This window comes from Vespula pensylvanica, chromosome 2 (genome assembly GCF_014466175.1).
Source record: "Vespula pensylvanica isolate Volc-1 chromosome 2, ASM1446617v1, whole genome shotgun sequence".
NCBI classification, from domain to species: domain Eukaryota; kingdom Metazoa; phylum Arthropoda; class Insecta; order Hymenoptera; family Vespidae; genus Vespula; species Vespula pensylvanica.
In genome coordinates, this window is record NC_057686.1 from 10,007,613 (window position 1) to 10,027,361 (window position 19,749).

The 19,749-nt window shown below is 37.3% G+C and overlaps 1 protein-coding gene across 12 annotated transcripts in view; it reads right to left on the bottom strand.

Annotated features, from left to right (window-relative positions):
- The window catches only part of LOC122638181 (phosphatase and actin regulator 4-like), a 134,830-nt gene that overhangs the window by 104,192 nt on the left and 10,889 nt on the right, over positions 1–19,749 (bottom strand). For 8 of the 12 annotated variants that reach the window (XM_043830962.1, XM_043830959.1, XM_043830957.1 and 5 more), the window contains exon 1: positions 2,640–3,164. The exons of 3 other annotated variants lie outside the window; for them this stretch is intronic. In XM_043830962.1, coding sequence (XP_043686897.1) covers positions 2,640–3,066 — 427 coding nt within the window. In that variant the 5' untranslated portion in view covers positions 3,067–3,164. Of the gene's footprint in view, positions 1–2,639; positions 3,165–14,537; positions 16,171–19,749 lie in introns of those variants that run through there. One more of the 12 variants, XM_043830963.1, reaches the window with a different exon arrangement.

Below are 19,749 nucleotides of genomic sequence, written 5' to 3' on the forward strand. Positions count from 1 at the left end.
AAGACAATGAAAATCGAGAGAGAATGCCTTTTTCAAAAGCAACGTATCGAAAGCAAAATATCGAGTTTGCTTTCGTAATGACATTAGCGGTAAAACTACGATGCATTGAATCTTTACATACAATTCCATAGAGAAAAGAGTTTAGTATTCCGTCTAGCGTTCGTTCGCCCGTTCTCTCCGCGTTCTCTCCACGAGTTTACTGCCTCTTCCGTAAAACTATAAAACGATTTCGAGCGATTGTCTCGGCAAGTTAAGCGCTTGAAAAATGGATTGAATCAAACGATGGAGATAAACCGAGCGGGGGAAACTACAGATCGTTTTTGTAACGACATAGCTCGACCGATCTTTTGAACGCATGAAACTAAGAAAAAATATGTCGAATCAAATCGTGTGCGTGTTGTTATTCGACGTATGAGTCATAGAAGTATCTATCCGGATACTTTTGGATATTTGGAATAATTTTTCTATATCGAACGAAGACCGCAATTTTAAATAAATATTAGTGTGCTACGTTACGAACAAATAAAATTATCACGTAAAGATTTTCTTTTTTATAAAAAAATGAATGCACGCATATCAGAGCTATGCAGACCTTATTGAGATAATAACGATATGGATAACATGAATCTTTCAAAGAAAATAAATAAATAAATTTGCAAAATCCATATACTCGTTTCTCTCAAAATACGCTTGACAAGGCATTTTTACGTTTGCCGTCACTGCTTCCATTTGATATAACGCACGTACTAATTTCTTCATATTTATTTAAAAACGTAATTCCTTGTACAGAGTACATATAAGAGGAACTCAATTTCGAATGGGATACAAGAAATTCTGGGCGAGACACTGTCGAGTACGAATGTCCAAATGAAAGCTCAACTCTCGATCGATGGATGAACAGTGAACTCATTAATAAAAAATAGATGAGTTTGTTTCCACGTGCAAAGTTTGCGCACACGTTATCCGTGCCGGTGAGAGCGAGCGAGCACTCGCCGCTGACAAGCTGGCGGTTCTCCACTCAATGAATGATTTCCGTGCGGCGTTGCCACGTTAGGTCCGTACATTCTGCGCCCGTTACTCGCTTCAACGACTCTATCAGCCACCACTGGTAGTTTATCGTTTCCTCCACCATCCTATTAAATATCGCACAATTACATTTTCTAGGCCGAACGGTGATATTCATCGTACTTGGACGAGCGGGGTATCAAAAGACTCTCGTGCTTCATAAACGCATCATCGCTTCCCGGAATCACCGATGGAACTTAATTGCTAACAGGAAAAAGAGATAGCGTCACGAATGACTCTCAAGTTCGTACCATTTGCTTTTACTCGTTAACAAACGAGTCAATCGAATTTCTTATCGAGGAATACGAAGAGAAGTAAAATACGAAAGAAAAAATACGAAAGTTTTCTCTCTAATTTGTCTCTAATACTTGGAACATTTCTTATCGAGAAATAGGAAAGGAAGCGAAAAGGATCCCTTGTGGATAAACGATTGGTCGAGAATTTGAAAATGATCTACATCGTCGAGAAGATCTAATCGAGAAGTACGGAAAGAAGAAAGGATTATTGTCAAATTCGCATCATTTTCCTCGCACAGAAAGGTTGCCTGAGAATACGAAAACGTATACGAAAACGATACGGAGACACGTCTAATCGAGAAATAATCGAGAAGAATAGAAAGAGATGATCGACGCAGATTTACGAACTAGCGTCATTTCACGCGTAAACGAGCGATCGATCAAGGAATTGAAGTGTGAAGCGTCATAAGAAACGTCGAAATTAGGAGTATTCTCTTCGTAAACATCGAGCATGTTTCCTTTCGCTCGTCGGCAAATATCTCGTCAAGAATTTGGAAATGTTGGGTTTTTTTGTGGAAAAATCTAATCGAAGAACACTAAAGGAAGCAAAAAAAGGTACGGTTGCGTAGGTCACAAAGTGACGTCAGAACTATTCAATTTCGAAGGGAACATTGCCGAAAGGTGCACTCGTCGAGCTCGTTTCAAGAACGGTACGCCGTCATCGCGGCGTGGTTGTTGTCATCGTAGCCGTATCATGGTTGTCAACGTCGTCGAGAAGATACGAGAGAAGGTCGATCGCGTGTCGCGTGCAGCGCGCACAGACCGATCATCGATCATCGGCGTTAGGAGCGCACGTGACTCAGTCGGCAACGTTGCAAAGGCGTTGTCGCGATATTCCGCTCGTACTCGTCCGTCGCGAGTTCACAGAGATCCGCCTTGAGGAAGGTCTCCTCTCCGAGGTCGAGGAGAAAACAGAACGAGAGGGACGGAAGGCAAGTACCCATAGAAAAGAGAAAAAGAGAGGAGAAAAAGGCCGCGCGAGTAGAAGGTATACGTTCTGCTCTCCTCAACCCGGAAAGACGAGACTACTGCTCCTTTGGATCTGGAACAGCTTTTCCTAACTGCGTAACAACCGTTTACTTCTTTTTTTCCTATGGAATTCCTATGGTTAATTTACCGTGGAACGAAGCGTTTCCCTGGAAAGTCGACAAATACGAGAGAAAAAAAGAAGAAGGGAAAAGATAAGACGACGAGGTGTCTCGTTTTCTTGGCACGGTCGATCGGATGAGCCTTTATCGTTGTCTCTTGAAATTCTTTAGGGTATTCTTCAGTACTCACCAATGACGGTATTCGCCGCAACTTCCTTGGCCGCGGCCGCCGCTGCAGCGGCAGGCCCGTGAGCCAGAAAATCACTTAGGGACAAGGAGGACGCGATGATTTGTCGTTTCTCTTCGAAATTTAAATAATCGAGGCTATTGCTCCGTTGCGGTGCAGTGGCTATGGTGACCGTCTTAGTAGCGTGGTACTGCTGTTGTTTGTGTTGTTGCTGTTGCTGTTGCTGCTGCCGTTGCTGATGATCGTGATGATGATGATGATGATGATGGTGATGATGATGATGTTGCTGCTGCTGTTGTTGGGCTTGCTGTTGAAGATTGCCTTCGTGCGAAGGAACGAGATTATTGTTACTCCTCTCGTTATTCGTTTCGCTATTGGTGGTGGTCGCCGAAGCTGGCACCAAATAAACTCCGCTGACCCTGACCGACATTTTCCTCCCCGATCGTTCCTTCGAACGTTGTCCTCCGCGATCCTTCCTCTTCCAGGGCCTGAGGATCGCGACGAGAGCCGGCAACGGAGCTACCGGATGGGCACAGGGAACATCCTGACGCACGGCTGCTCGAGTGGTCGGCTCGCGTCGCGCCTTGCTGCTGTGATGCGGCTCCACGGCTCGACGATTCCAACTATCCGACACCGAGAAAAAATCTTTCTTTCTCGCCTCTCCGCTTCCTCCTCCTCCTCCTCCTCCACCACCACCGATATTCCGTTTTCCTATTCCTCTTTCCTCTTCCTCGTTCGCGGAAACTCTCGTGTATTTCCGCGACGGAAGTCGCTCTAAAATCGGACTTTCTCGAACTCCAACGGACCTCACTAAAAACGACTCCGTCGTCGTCGCCGCCGTCGTCGGCGTTGATTAGAAACCCTGAGATTAGAAACCAACCGCGTATCTACGATTACGATCTACTTTTTCATTTCTCACTTTTTACACATCGATCTCTATTTCCTTTCTCCCTGTGTTCAATATCCTTAGGGAGGCAACACTTTTGCGATAAGATGAAATCAAATGTTGTCAAGGAAAAACGTAAGAAAATATTAACGACTCATTTCCCTTTCAAGACGGAATACGTATGGACGAAAGTCCGATGATTTCTTCGTTTTCTTCTCTTTCTGCTGCCGTTGATATCTTCCTTCCCCCTACCTTCTCACTTTTCCATCAGATAGACGTTTTTCGTTTTTCTACGTAGTAGGAAAGAGGAAAAGCGTGTTAATCGACGCCACCGGCCGAGACGTTGTCGTCGTCGTCGTCGTCGTCGTCGTATGAATAGCTCGTATTGTACCGCCCTCGCCCCACAATGACAACACAACGACGACGCACACAAAGATGTCGTCGCTTTTTTCCTATTATAGAGCTCGAAGAGAGACGCAGAGCCTTTGCTTCCGTGTCTTTCGCCCTCTGTACAACTCCCTTTCCCTCCTACTCCTATTACTCCTCCCCCAGTACACTTAACCGTCAACCATTCGACGATTTTAATTGGACGATCTTAACGTACTCGCATTAGTCTCGACTGACATGACGCATCGCGTACATACGTACGCTCGTGCGAACGCACGCGTTCCGAGCTTCTCGCGTTACGCACTACGCTATGTATATATGTGTATATGATCTGTGGATTTATACATATATATTATATATACGCACACGCACATATATAAAGTCACAGTTTACCAGTTCAGAGACTAACACAATGTCGTTACATGTTAACGTACTTACATTACCACGAACATTGTATATGTGTGTGTATATTATGTATAATTGGTGTGTGTGTGTGTGTGTATATATATATATATATATATATATATATATATATATGTACGTATATTCATCCCGATTGCGTAAGCTCTTTCTTTCTCCAACTCGTTTCTTTCAAATATTCCGAGAGTAGATCGTAAGTCGAAGGAACGGGATCAGTAGGTTCGCGAAATTTACAAATCTTATCTGCGGAGAAGGAAACGTATGTAAAGCATGCTACCGGTAAATCTTTTATGATTTACGTGTTTCCCAAGGAATATCGTTTTTCCAAGAAAAACGTGACTTTCTTCCTGAACTCTACGAATAGGATGAGAGAGGGAGGTTGACTGACGTTCGCTAAATTTCCAAAGAGAAAGAAAAAAAATGTTCGACGAACGTTGATAAAAACTAGAGATAAATTCGTAGGATCGTATTACACCGAAGGAAAAAAACTGACATCGAGAGTGGCAACGCGACGAAACGAGACGAAAGGTAAAGTTTAGCTATACTGCTTCGTCGGTAGTCGCAATCTCGACAGCGTCCTAACCTCCCAATTTCAGTACACGACGCTTATCCCGAAAGGTTATACAGGAGGATGAAAAATAATTGGATAACGATCTGCAAAAAGAAATAACAATTTCTGGTTTTGCTCCGTTTTGATCTTTCTCCTACGATGAAAAAGGAACTCTTCGACAGATCGTTATTTTTCGGCGATTTTAACGTCTCTCTCTCTCTCTCTCTCTCTCTATTTTCTTACATCTCCCGTTTCTTCGTCAGTAACGACAACACACAGACAACGGTCGGCAAGCGAGACACCTGCGTGCCGGTGGTGATGGCAGGTGAGAGAACGAGTAAAATGAGTAAGCGAGAGAGAGGGGGAAGAGAGAGAGAGAGAGAGAGAGAGAGAGAGAGAGAGAGAGAGAGGGCGCGCCGATGATAGATAAACAGAGTATACTACGCGCATACTCACGACGATATTACGAGGACGTAACACGACGTCGAACACGCGCGACGCCGACTCGAACTCTATTGTAGTAGTAATAGTAGAAGTACTGTGTGTGTAGCAGTAGTAGCAGAGTAGTATAGTAGTAGCGTAGTAGTAATAATAATAATACTAACAATAATAATAGCAGTAGTAAGGCAATATCATGAAACCGACGGATTATTGGTTGAAAGATTGAAACGCGAAAGTGGCAGGCACAGAAATGGAGAGCAAAATTCCGTAGTCGACTCGTTTTTTGGGCGATGTCGCGACTGCTACTGCACTACTATGCTACTAGTACGAAGACGACGACAATGCCGACGACGAAGCAAGTCCAATGGACGCACGCATTCACACGCGAAACGGTTGAAGCACTTTGCTACTTTACAAACCATACACTACACTCTTGGCACATAACAGATCACGAGGCACACGCAAGAGAAAGAAAGAGATATAGCCATAGGTCCGTTCTCTTCTTTTCTTCCTTTTTTCCTCTCTCCGGCGGAAACGACTCCTTGCGGAACGCACGAAACGTACCTCTTGCGAATCTCCAACGGCTCGCCTCCTTTCGTCGATGCACACGACGAGACGTTGGGGACTCGCCTGGACGGATCCGCGACGAAATTAATTGCGAGCGCACGGGATGCGGCGTGCAAACAAACGGACTGCTGAGAGTACCAGAGAGATGACGGCGTGAGGGAGTGAGCGAGTGAGAGAAGAAGCGGGAAGGTGGGAGACGAAGAGATGGATAGATAGATAGAGTAAAAGAGACGGAGAGAGGGTGAGGAGTTGGAGGTGGAGGAGGAGGAAAAGGAGGAGGAGAGAAAGACGATGGCAACGACGACACAATCGCACCACGAAACACACACCAAGCAAGACTCGAGAGCACTGAGGGCGAGCACGCGATAGCAGCGCCACGAGGCGCCGCTCGTCCGCGTTAACGACCACGGGCCGATGCTCCGCTGGCGCGCATTGGTGGGGAGAATTCTAGTGGGGGGAGCCACCGACTAATCTATCCTCTCTTCGTCGTAACTCCGTTCTTTCGTTTCTTCAATGATCAGCGCTTTTCTTTCGAGTTTAACGAGGTTTTTCTCTATGATTCCTTCTCTCAGAATCGTTTTTACTTTTCTGATACACCTTCGGTAACCATTTTCAAACGATTGTACGATAACGAGCACGAATTGTTTATCAAAAATGACATCTTGCTACGGCCATCTATTGTTCCAGAGTTTTACCGAACGAAGGATAGCACTGTAGAGAACACACAATGATCGATAGCCGTTCGATTGCTTTTTTCTACGATCGATCCTAAATACTTCATGTCTGAATTGGTTTTAATGCTTCAGGCACGCTATTTCTTTCACGAGCTACGAACTCTCCTTTCGTGCTAAGAAACGGATCAAAGTAAGAGCAGCATCGAAGCGCGAACGTTCGAATTGAAAGACGACGCGTTATGGGGAATGACGCGGTGCATGTGGTATTTCCGAAGCGTCTAGACTCGCTAATTTAAACCGACTCTTGCGAATCTACACACCAACGACGACGATGGTTCAACCCAGTCTAGCCGCTGTCAGAACTAACGAGTGAAATATGAGAAACATCGTAGTCCACGCACAGTTTCACCCTTTCTTCCTATTGCAAGTAATATTACTTTTCTTATTTCTCGATGGCCTTCTTTTCCCCATCCTTGAAGCGTACTTTTCATGCTAAAGAATTACGCGCTGCAGATTTGAATCTCGAAAGCCACGATATAAAGAGTCTCTCTCTCTCTCTCTCTCTCTCTCTCTCTCTCTCTCTCTCTCTATTGAGAGGGACTTTAATTATGCGTCCACGATTTAGCAGCGATCGGGTGACGCGCATGTCGTGTAATTAAGGAGAAACGCGACGAGAGAGATGAGCCAGCGTTCTTTTTAACGACCACTTGAATTAAAACGCGTTCGCTGCCAAGTATCTGTCACATTTACATTCCGATATGCTTTTACAAATTCTCAAATACAGCTGTTCGATGACAAGAAATCGGAAGCTGCGAAAAGTCGAGCCAAAGATTCCATAGTGATAAGAGAGTTGCTTTTCCCAGAGAACTGAAGAAATCGTTTATAATATATATATATATATATATATATATATATATATATATATATATTATGTATATGTATGTACGTATACCAAACTTCAAAAATATGCTTCTCCAATAACGTGGTCACGCTAGAAAGTTTGCAAAGATAGATGATAGAAATGACTTCAACAGAATGATACAATGTAAGTTCGATAATGCGTTTGATATATTAAAAAACATCGATAAACGGAGCTATAAATATTTAAAAAAAAATGGAAAATTAAAACAAATATGTTCGGTACAATGTTTAGTCCTGGATGTTGGAACGTGGTACAACCAAAACCAGGGTGGAGCGATACATACCAAATTTCATTCTTCCTTCGTGTTGAACTGCACTTTCTTTTAAAACAGAAAACGCAGTGTGTTAACGAAGGGTATCCACGATGAAAGATAAAACACAACATGCTGGAGAGAGAGATGATAGTGAGAAACAAAGAAATTATAGAGAAATGTGAGAGAGAGGGAGAAAAACGCATTACATACAGAAGAGCAGAGGAGAGAGAAAGAAAAGAGAAAAAAGCCTAGGGGGCGCGGCGCGCACGGCGGTGGTGTGGTCACCCATCCATTCCTTAAACGCCACGAATGAGACGCTTAACCGAGAAAAGCGAACTTGAGAAGAACGTGTACTTCGACCAAATAATAACTTTGGATTTATATTACTAATAACTGATATCAGCTTTGTACTATTTTTATGATATAATTTAAAATTTATAATTTAATGACTATTTATTAATCGACATTCAAGTAACGATAAGAATAATCATAATACCGGTCATTGACCATACGATCAAACGCTCAAGAAATATCTATTTCAGAACCTTTTGTAATTGTAATACAATAATAAGATTAAATACGACCTCGGATGCATTTAGATACTTTGACAAACAAATTAATCGAATGATTAATTTTTCTTATTATAAATGTGAACATTTTCATTTTATCTTCGCAATTTGATCAAAATGTTTAAATCTAACGATGATAGACGTTTATACAAGTTTTAGAAGATCGTTTACGATATTAGAAAATGAATAAGCAAACATTGATAAGTCTCTTACTGCATTGTCTTAATGGCGAATATAATATTCATTGATGTCAGTGGCTTTACGAAGGCCTAAACGAACTAACGTTCTCTCTCTCTCTCTCTCTCTCTCTCTCTCTCTCTCTCTCTGCTCTCTCTCTCTCTCTCTCTCTCTCTCTCTCTCTCTCTCTGCTCTTTTGTTATATATATTCATTAAGAGAAGAATAGCAATCTTAATGCTTTTGCAACGAGCAATTACTTCAATCCGTTTGACGTTTATCCTATTTGTCTGATTTTTCAAGATCTCTTACTTAATCATTACGATGTTTTGTTTCTGGATAGTTTTTGAACAGGACAGATTTTAATAAAAATTCCTACGATCTCTACGATGACACACCTCACGTAAATCGCTCAAGATCTCTTCAGTGAGAGAATTTTCCTTATATTTTTTAAACTTCATTTATCTCGTCCAAAAGAAAAATATTTTTTCTGATAAAAACAAGGAGAGAATATATACAAGTAGCGACGAAACTTGAAACTCTTTGGTAACTTCGAATGTTTTAAAGTTTTTTCTAGGCTTAAAATCGTTGATGTAGATTTCAAAATCTATGTCTCAAATCGTTCGTCAATTTCAAATCGCAATAAACTCATGTACTGGAATCTAAAACATTACTTTTGAATCATGTTGTAGCTTTGGACAATATTCCAAGCTTACAACTCCAAAATCTTCGGTCTCGAGTCTTTTGTCATTTTCGTTGTACTAGCGACAATGGATACTTTCTGTATATATCGAATCTTACATCATTTTTATTGCTACATTTTTATTATGTATTTATTTAGTAACAAGATTATATTGAAAGTAATATACTTGAATGTACTTTTTTTTTGCACTGATAAGTGCTCTTAATACCCCAGTATTCAATATCCCATATATTCATTGTAACTAGAAATCTAGATTTGAATATCCAGATACGCCGTCTCGAATCCGAGTATTTCAGTGCCCGTTTTCGTAACTTTATGTATAAATTTCATAACTCGAAGTGAAACATAAGTTAAAAAAAAAAAAAAAATAAAAAAAAGCTGCGAATTTGTCAAATGATCTTAGTAATTATTTAAATATATTTATTGCACTTTATACTCTACATATATTACATTATATTGATTTTAAATACAGTTTTGTTATTAAATAACTAATATAATTATTTTTTCTACTTTCTTTTATCTTCTTCGTTTCACTTCTTATATATCAATATTCGTGATATATAACTATATAAGCTATAAAAGCGAATGATATAAACAAATGTATTCGTGTTAATTCGAATTTTCCAAATTTTCTGAAATACTTCATGTTGATGATAGTGAACGGAAATGACTACTCAAACGGAAGTAAACAAAAAGCTTGTAAGATATTGATTATTTGTCAGTCTTTTCAAATCTATCGAAACTTTGAAGACTTTGAAACATATAAGTTGACGATTAAGACTCACGAGACTTGAAAGCAAATTCGATCTTACGATATAGATTCGAGGCTATTCGAAGTGAGTCTACTGTTAGTAGAATAACAAAAATGGTACAAGATTCTAGACTTATCAAGACTTTCAAGATTTTGTATGCTTCAAATCGGGTTCGAAGAGATTCAAATTTATCACCAAAATAAACGAAACAGATTCGAAACGACTCAAAGTATTTTAGATCCCATCTTTAAATACAAGCAATCGGAAGAGAAGGAACATGAACGAGCGATTAAGGTCGTTTCGATGTGTATCTTCAAGATATAGGAGAGGAATATAAGAATGACGCATTCTATGAAGGAGTAACAACGAAAATTTATGAGCAGAATGCTAAAGAAAAAACATAGAACCGGAGACGTTAGAAGATACGATACAGAACTTGCGAGAAATAAATCTCGTGGATTATTATGAAAGACATCATTAATCTTTCGAGCTTGGCAGTCGATGTGCACCGATGCTTCCTTCATGTGTCAGTCATAAACGAGAGACACAAGATTATCCGTTCGCTTGATATATAATAAAAGCATATTGTTTTATACGTCACTGCAAAGGCATGAAGTTAATCAAGATAAATGTTGATAAAGAGTCTACGTTTTTGGTATTTCCTCGTATTAATAAAAACGTTAAACCTATCGATTATCGATAAAATAATAAATATTTCTTTTGTTTTTCATAAATCTTATAATTTATAAATAATTCTCGGCCAGGTAGCCATGATCGTTTCTTCGTCGTGTACGCAAGAGTTCATCCCTTCGATTTAACATCTAAGAAAGGCTCGAGATAAAAATAATAAAATATCGACTTCGTCATCGGCTACGGGCTTATCAGTGACGTTGATGAATACGGCAAAGGGTGATTTAAGAAAAAGAAACGACAAAAAAAGTACAAAATAAACGAAAAAAGAGAGAAAAAGAAAGATAAAAAAACGAGGAACGCAGCTGTTTCGTCTGGATTACATTCGATAAATATCTTCATCTTTACCGACGACGACGATTCTTACATTCTTTCTTTCCTTTTTTTTCGACGACGACGATTCTTTCTTTCTTTTTTTGTTTATGAGATAAACGAACTAAAACTGGCAGAGTTATCCGTATCTCGTAACAATTTTTTAATCGACGTCAATGTACAATGTGTGCAGATATTTCTTATTCGAAGGATTTGAAACTATCGTTTAAAGAAAATCTTGTAAGATTCATGCGACTTGAACTACTTTGCATGTTATTGTGACGCTTTATTCAACTTAATCCCTCAAGATCAAGTACTGCATTTGGGACATCGTTTAAAAAAGATAATTAAGGATCGTTGATTCATAAAAAGCAGAGGTTTTATTTCAACGAAGTACAGAGTTTGATTTTGTTACAACTGTAATGCGTTCGTCTTCAATGTAGCATTCATGATCTTATACGTTGTAAGTGGCACAGATCAATCAATCAAGGAAAAGCACGAAAATCGGGAAAAGAAGTGATGTTCAAAGATCTGAGGGTTCAAAGCTTGTATTTTGGATACGACGCGAATTTAGGAATATTTTGAAAGGACTGCAGGTTCAAAATTTGTAGGTTGTATATGACGTGAGTTTATGAAATTTTTGAAGACTGCACGGAAAAATAAAGAATAATTTAACGTACTGACAAGAAGATAAAATAAGGAATGAGTAAAGTGCAAGTAACTATCTTTCTCTCGTAGACATTAAAATTGCTTTTTTACGAGAGCAACAAGAAACTTCTTTTCGATTTCTACGGAAATTGCAACGATTTCTATTTTAGTTGACTGTCGTTAAGAACACGATCTCTCTCTCTCTCTCTCTCTCTCTCTCTCTCTCTCTCTCTCTCTCTGTCTGTCTATGTCCTCGCTATAAATAAAAAAAGAAAAAGAGAGAGAGAGAAAGGCTGAAGATATATAACGAAGATACTACGTATACTCGAGTATCCATTCGACGAAATCAATGGCCCGAGCGAGGCGTCATCTCACTGCTGCAATTGCAGTTGCATTTGCAGCAATCGTCAAGAGTAGCGCGACTGCGATAGTAAGATACTTTGATAATGGTAGTAGTATTAAAGCTATACTGAAACAATACGAAAACGACGAGGTTATGTAAGGTGAATTGTTGTTGTCTTGTCCATCAAAATATAGTTTTATCGTTTTTTCTTCTGAAGAAAATCCAAGAATACGATTTAAAAAGTAGATATAGAATTAGTATCGAATCTTTGTATGATTTTAAGTTGTAATGTATGATAGAAAATTTTTTTTTCGAAAGATATTAGATAATTATAAGATATAAGATTAAGATAATTTATACGTGTATAATATATAAGATATTTAATATAAGCCATCGAAACCATTTTCATAGAAATTTTATTTTTTTATTTTATTCGCGAATATTGATCTTTATCTCATTGAATAGAAAAAAATGCAATATTCTCATTTTTTATTTTTATAAAACGTAATAGAAATTTGATCGAAATGTTACAACGAGAAAAATGTGTTATATGAGTTTTATAAATAGGATATTCAATATACCCGCATACTGGCCATTTTGCGAGAGTAAAAAATTGAATGAAAATGCAAAGATGGTCGAGAAATGTGCAAAAAAAAAAGAAAGAAAAGAAAAAAGGAAGTAAGGAAAAAAGCAGGCTGTGTCTTTCGATAAGAGAAGTTCGAGTTCTTTCGATGGTCTCGGAACTCACTAGTATTTTATTCAATATCACCGCCACTTTTCTATGTCGATATACCGTTGTGCATCTATGCGCTATGTAGTTTCTCGCTTCGTCTCGTTATATCGTCGAGTCGACGAAACTTGCCGCTGAAGAACGTGCCTTCCTTTATATGTGAATGTATGTGAGTGTATTATATACGTGCATACACATGCGCGTAGAAAGTAACTGCTAGCGTCATCGCCGTCTTACATTCTTCAAGACGTGCTTCAATTTGCTGATAGGACACAGAGAAAGGGCGTGGAGTTTTTCTCACCGAGGACGAACAACGAAGAAGCATGGAGTAGACGAAGAAAACCATCTGTGACTTGTCGGACGACAGACAACACGTACTAAAGAGTGTTGTTTAAAAGTTATGATTATTATTCCATGGCTATTCTTGCACAATATATTAAGCCAAAAAATTCTAAAATATGAAGAACAACTATTTACATACTCTTCGCATGTGTACTTTGTTCGTTTACTATTTACTACTTTATACACATTCGTTTCCTTTAATCGTTTTCATTTTATAACACATTTTATAATCACGTAATTCAACGATCCTCGTTTATCTGTAAGATAACAAATAAACGTGGGTTAAGAGCCGAAAAATAAAAAGTGGAGAAAGTCAGCATTACGTTGAAAAGTATTCAAGTGCGGAAGGATGGTAAAACGAAGATCGAGAGTATTGCAAGAAAATGACAAAAAAAAGAAAAGTATAAGATGGTCGTGTATTTTTCTCTTTGAAAGCATCGCGCCATGGAAACTCTGATATCATGTCTTAGAGTCTTCTTGTTACGTAACCACTACCACTATTTCGCGCCGTATCATACTCCACGGAAAATCGTTCCTCTTCTTTTTCCACCTAGCACTCCGCCAGCCACGATTTCACCATCACTCAAACTACCTCTCGTTTATATCTCTCTGTAGCACCAACGCTTTTTTCAGGTGCAATGTACGCGTTAGTTCGAAGCGAGACACGCAGAGAGAGAAAGAGAAAATCGTTGGAACCTAGTCGTTACGTCTGTTTTATGTTTAAATTCTGACACGAGGCATACTAATTGTAAGACGACGTTTTTTCTTTCTGTGTGTGTGTATATATACGATCCGTTTTAAATTATTAACGTAACAAAATCTTCCTTAGAGTTGCACAAATTAAGTTTTTTCGTCTTAAAAACAAAACGGAAAAAGTGTTTACTTCGAATGAGAAAGATAAAGTTTAGATGTATTAAAGGAAAACAGAACGGGAACAAGAAGAAAAGAAAGAAAAGAAAGAGGAGAGAGAGAATAAAAATGATTCGCTTCTCATACCATGCTCAAAGATAATCTTTGTGGCTTCGACCGAAGCACCTATAATGCTCGAGACTCGACGATACAAACACTTAAACTCTTTAGCTTTATTATGCAGATGCAAGTATCTTGTCATCCGTTAAAAGCTCTTGATTCTTTCTCTCTCTCTCTCTCCCTTCTTTCTTCTCTGTCTATATATCTTCCTCTCTCTCCCTCCCTCCCTCCCTCTCTCTCTCTCTCTCTCTCTCTCTCTCTCTCTCTCTCTCTCTCTCTCTGCTTATATTACCGTGCGAAAATTTTTTCAAACGAAATTTTTTTAAAGAAGTCGAGTTTCCAAGCTTCGGAAAGCTCTTCCTTCTCGTTCACTTTCCTCTTCTTTTCACGGGCGAACGCGTTAACTAAATTACGAATTAGCACGAATATCCTGACAAAAGATTGCGACGAGGTGACATTTAAAAAATCGATCGTTCTTAATCTGTCACTTTAACAAGCGGCAAACGCATGGAAAAAAAAAAAAAGGAAAAAAAAATTAAAAATTAAATGATAAAACAAAGGAACTTACCGTCTTTTAGAGGACCAAATCGCCAAAGACTCATCCTAAAATTGAGGCAGAAATTTTGAAGTAAACGATGTCCACTCTCCGCACATCACCAGTTCATTTAATTTTTTATTTTTCTGTTTTCTTTCCTCAATGTTTTGTTCTTTACATAAAAGAAGTTAAAGAAAGTACACGATTCGTTGAAAATTCGACAACGAATATATACCACGTAATTTAGTTGTTCTAATGAAAGCTTTCAAATGAACTTTCAAACGATCATCGGTCAAAGAAAATTCGTCCTTGCGACTTTTTCTTTTTTCCATTACGCCAAATCCGTGCAAGCTCGTGGTGAGAAAACAAAAGCCACGTTGGGACACTTGGGTTAATCGACGTCCACTTCGAAAGATCCGATTTCCTTCGAAACGACTTGCTGATCTTCACTATTCTCCATTTGACCAAGTTCATATTTAACCTATTCCTACGAGACCTCACAGTCTCGTTACATCTTTCAATGCACTCTGAATCACCTACTCACTGAGATTATACTTCGAATAAATATACCGAACGATAGAAAAAAAAGAAAAGAAAGATTTATCGACTCGCTAATGTTCCCTCCTTCTTTTCTCGTTTCTTCGTCCCTTTAAGAATTTTTCTCTCGAAACTTCGTCGATGGAAGAACCGTTCTGATCAAACTTTCCTTAACGATATATTCTATTCGCTTGGTTTCCACAAATCTATATAACTATAACGATATAACGAATTTTCTCGAAGGACTAGTTTTCCCAACTGAATCCATGTTTACGTTCTCGTCGGAAGACTTGAATAGAAGTTACAAGCACGTATATTCTTATCCTCGAGAATCCAGCGATGATGGAACACTATTCATCGTTCATGGTTAATAACTATATAGATCATATATGAAAGGCACACCTTTCTCAACTCGAGAAATAGAAAGAGAGAGAGAGAGAGAGAGAGAGAGAGAGAGAGAGAGAAATGGAAAATACCCGAGGTTGGGTGGGTCTACATCTTTTATGTCAGTAATTACTATGAGTCAAACGTGACTCCTCCTTCGAATCTCTTCCTTTTGTCCCACGTGTCCAGGCAAAAATAAGAAAATAAAAGTTCAGACGTCAAATATCAGATAACGACGTTTACATTCGATAGCTTCTTACAAGGTTTCGTTCTATGCATTTTCTTCACTTGATTGCGGATTTGTACTAGTTGCTAACACTGCCGTTATTTTAAGCGTGGTATTTCACTCAATTAATCCTCAAATTACTATCTAGGCACTAAAAACGTGAAAGGCGATGACAAATTTGATAGTCTTTTTCTTCTTATCTTCACAGTTGACGATTAAGTATCGTAAAGAAAGAAAGAGAGAGAACGAGAGGAGGGAGAGCGAGAGACGTACGCAAAGAAAGTAAGAAAGAGAGAGAAAGAGGAAGAGATTGCCTTCGTGAACGGCGTTCTCCGTTATACTGAAGCCGACCTACTCGTAGTGTTTACATCGAGGAGAACTATGTCGACGTTACCACGCCTTGCTGGGCTTCCGTCGATCCAGCTATACCAACACGTTAATGCGGTTCGCCAGCAGTACTTAAGCCCGGTGAACTGTCCCCTTCATGACGACGAGAATGGCTCGGCTCTGTGACCAACCGACCAGCAGATGATTGGATTGTGTATGCCGTACCGTGTTATTCCCCCACAATCTATGGACGAATGTCGCACTATGCGATCCGTTCTTAGCCACCACCCCGCATCTTTTTATTACCCCGTGGTGACATAACCTCATCGAATAAGTCCTTCGATCCGAAAATAGCTACTTGATTGATCCGTTCATCTTTATTTATTCTTAAAGTCAAAACGAATGTTTCTTTCAATTGCATTTATTTTTATTCATCTTGGATAATTTCATTTTAAGGGTGGAAGGAGATATCAATTTTAGTCTTATTTATGGAACCTGTCGATATGACGGATTTTAGATTTTATGTTTAAAGTTAGAGGTCGTAAATATTATCTTTTAACAATTTGTCTTGACTTAGATTGATTTAATGATGCGAACTATTGTGATAACGGAAAATAATTCTGTTTCAACTTAACCGTCAATATAACAGGTTTCAGTAAAATTAGGTATACAAAAATGTCCGATAACTCGATTGAGTTGTACAAACGATCTTTTGCAAGACGATTTGCTTTTTTGATCTATGTCTATGTCTATGATTTGAATTTGATTCGATAAAATAATTGTTTATTTTGTTATTTATTGCTGCTAAAATGGTGTTAATATTTCTTTTATTAGTACATTTATATATAAAATTATATATAATTAATATAATTTATATAAAATTATATATAAAATTAAATTAACAGAATTTTTCGAAGCAGCTGACAAAGTCCAAGAACTGAATTTCGTCTGCGCTGACATTTCTTTAAGTCTCAACTTATACACTTCGACGATATCTTTCATATTAAAACATAAACATAATAAAGAATCTGAAAAAGATAAGATTATTTATATTGATAATACTGCTTAATAGACAGATACTTGCTTTATTAAAATCTTCGATAACTTTTAATTTAACTCTAAATGAAGCAAATTTCATATTTTATAATACAAAATATTATTTAGACAAATCAAACTGATCTTCAAATCTCTGAAATTCAGTTACAAGAAAAAACTTAATAATTCTTCTGAATAGTGTACATTTTATAGATAACGGTTTGTCATAGAATAAATAATTTACGAATTATTTAAAGAGTATATGTTAGTTTGCAATAATATAATAATAGTATCGCATTAGTATAACCAATATAGTAGATAGATGCAACTCTATTATATTAGTACTAATACTATATGTATGTATGTATATATATATATATATATATATATATATAATATTTTTCATACTATATAATATATATACTTTTATATACAGTAATATTAGTAGCAGTATTTATTCCTATTAATATTTAATAGTATTTATTATACTATACAACAATTTATTACATAGTAATTACTAAGAATAATATACTACTCTCCTCACATTATATTACTAAAATTATTAAGCACTAATATACTATATTTTTTTAATAATATACTATATTTCATGTATTGAATTAATAATACTAATATACACATACTGTATTAATAGTAATACTAGCACTAATATAGTAGTAACCTTGCAGCGAAGCAAAATGTCAGTATAGGGAAGACATCAAAGACATTCGAAAAACATCGATAAAGCTATGAATAATCAGTAATAAAAGTAGGATGTATCGATCGATTAAAAATTTTGAAACGATAGGTTCGACATTTTCTAAAAAACATAATTTATCGAGTTCTCCTTATTAACGTATGTATGTATGTTCTTGCAGTGTATCGCATAATTTGAAAAACTTGTGAACAGAAATAAATTTCGAAAAGTTATTATATGGCCAATTACAAAGTCGGAGTGGTACTCGTATGTATGTAGATATCATCCTACGTATAAATGTACAAAATGAAGCTATCAGTGATTCGTTGTATACGTGCTGAAAGTTTTAGTAGAGCTTGTTACGCCACGACTCGTTGATTTCCACTCATGTCAGTGGAGAATCTCGACTTTCGGGTTAGCTTTTCAAAAAGAAGTCTTGATTGACCCTAACTAGCTGTTACGACCATTATACGATCATTATACTCGTCCCTTCCTCAAACCCTACTTGCAGAAAATCTCGATCGAGAAGTAAAGGAGAAAAGAATTACTTGAAAAAGACTCAACTAGATAGATCGAATACTTCGAATCGATTCCAAAAAAAAAAAAAAAAAGGAAAGAACTGATGGTGGAACTTCAAAAAAAGTCCGAACTGATTCGATGAATTGAGACGAGCCAATGAGAAAAGGTTTTACGTCGAGGGTACTGTCCATGTTGGCTATGAACAATAATTCAAGAAGCTAGCATTGAAAGGAGCACTCTTGGCACAATGCATTATTGGACATGAGGTACGAGGAGAGTTTCTATGTGAAGAATCACCTTCTACTTACGATGAAAGATCAAATTTCTTCTTCAAGATATATTTGACATCGAGGGTAAAAAGACACTGAAAATTTATATTCGGAATTCAACCCATTTCGTCGTTCTGCTCTTCTTAATGATCACTTCAAACATGAGAGGAAAGTCAAAATACTGCAAACTGTAATATTTCCAAGATAAAGCTTTAATACAAAGATGGGTATAACAATTTTTGTAAACAAACTTTCTTAATAAAATCAATAAAAATTGTTGAGACGAGACAGTCGGTATTTGGCATATCGTTTCTTTGCTAAGAAGATGCGTCACGAGATCTTAACTATTCGAGGAGCGTTTATTCATCCACTGGGCACACCTACGTGACCGTTTTTCCATTTGCAATGAACATTGGTATGTAACGTACATACACACGTCTTCGTTGCGCAGCGTACTTTTCTTCGACGATTCATTTCTTTGTAAACAGAGGATGAAAACAGTATTGGAAAGCTATTTAAAATCGAAGAAATTTTATAGACTTAAGAGCTTAGAATTTTTCTGTACATACAAAAAAATGAATGTTATATGAAATACGTCAAAAAAGAAATAGTGTTTTTTTGCAGTAATAATAAATAAATAATTTTTTTGCTCTAAAAAAGCTTATAAATTTCTATAAAAAGGAATATTTATATATATATATATATATATACATATCATTGAAATAGACTAATTCTAGAACGAATTACGTTTATTTAAATATTTATAAAATTCTTCACTATTTTGATTTAAAAGTGACAACTTACTAAGTCTAGAAAAAAACAAAAAAGTCATTAGACAAATTTTTTAAATAGTTTTATTGTCAGTGTACACAGAAAAAAGCATGATCTCGTCGAAAAAAAAAGAAAAAAGAAGAGAGACTTTTCGAAAAAGAAAGATGCATTTATTTAAAGATATATAAAATTCTATAAAAACATTTCATTATCATTTTATAAGCGTAATTATGTTAAGGAAAAAACAAGTGGATAAATTTGTTGTATATTTTCTTCTGTCACTATATATACATAAAAGAAAGCAAGGATTTCACGAAAAAAGAAAAAAGTAGAGAAGAGTGACTTTCGAAGAGCAAAGATACACGCTCGAATTTGTAAACCACTTGGAAGTGCTTGTCGACGATAACCTAATAACGATAATCGATTAATCCAAGCATTGACTCTCCTGACTATGCGAACAACTATGTATAAGCGTCGCGGCCT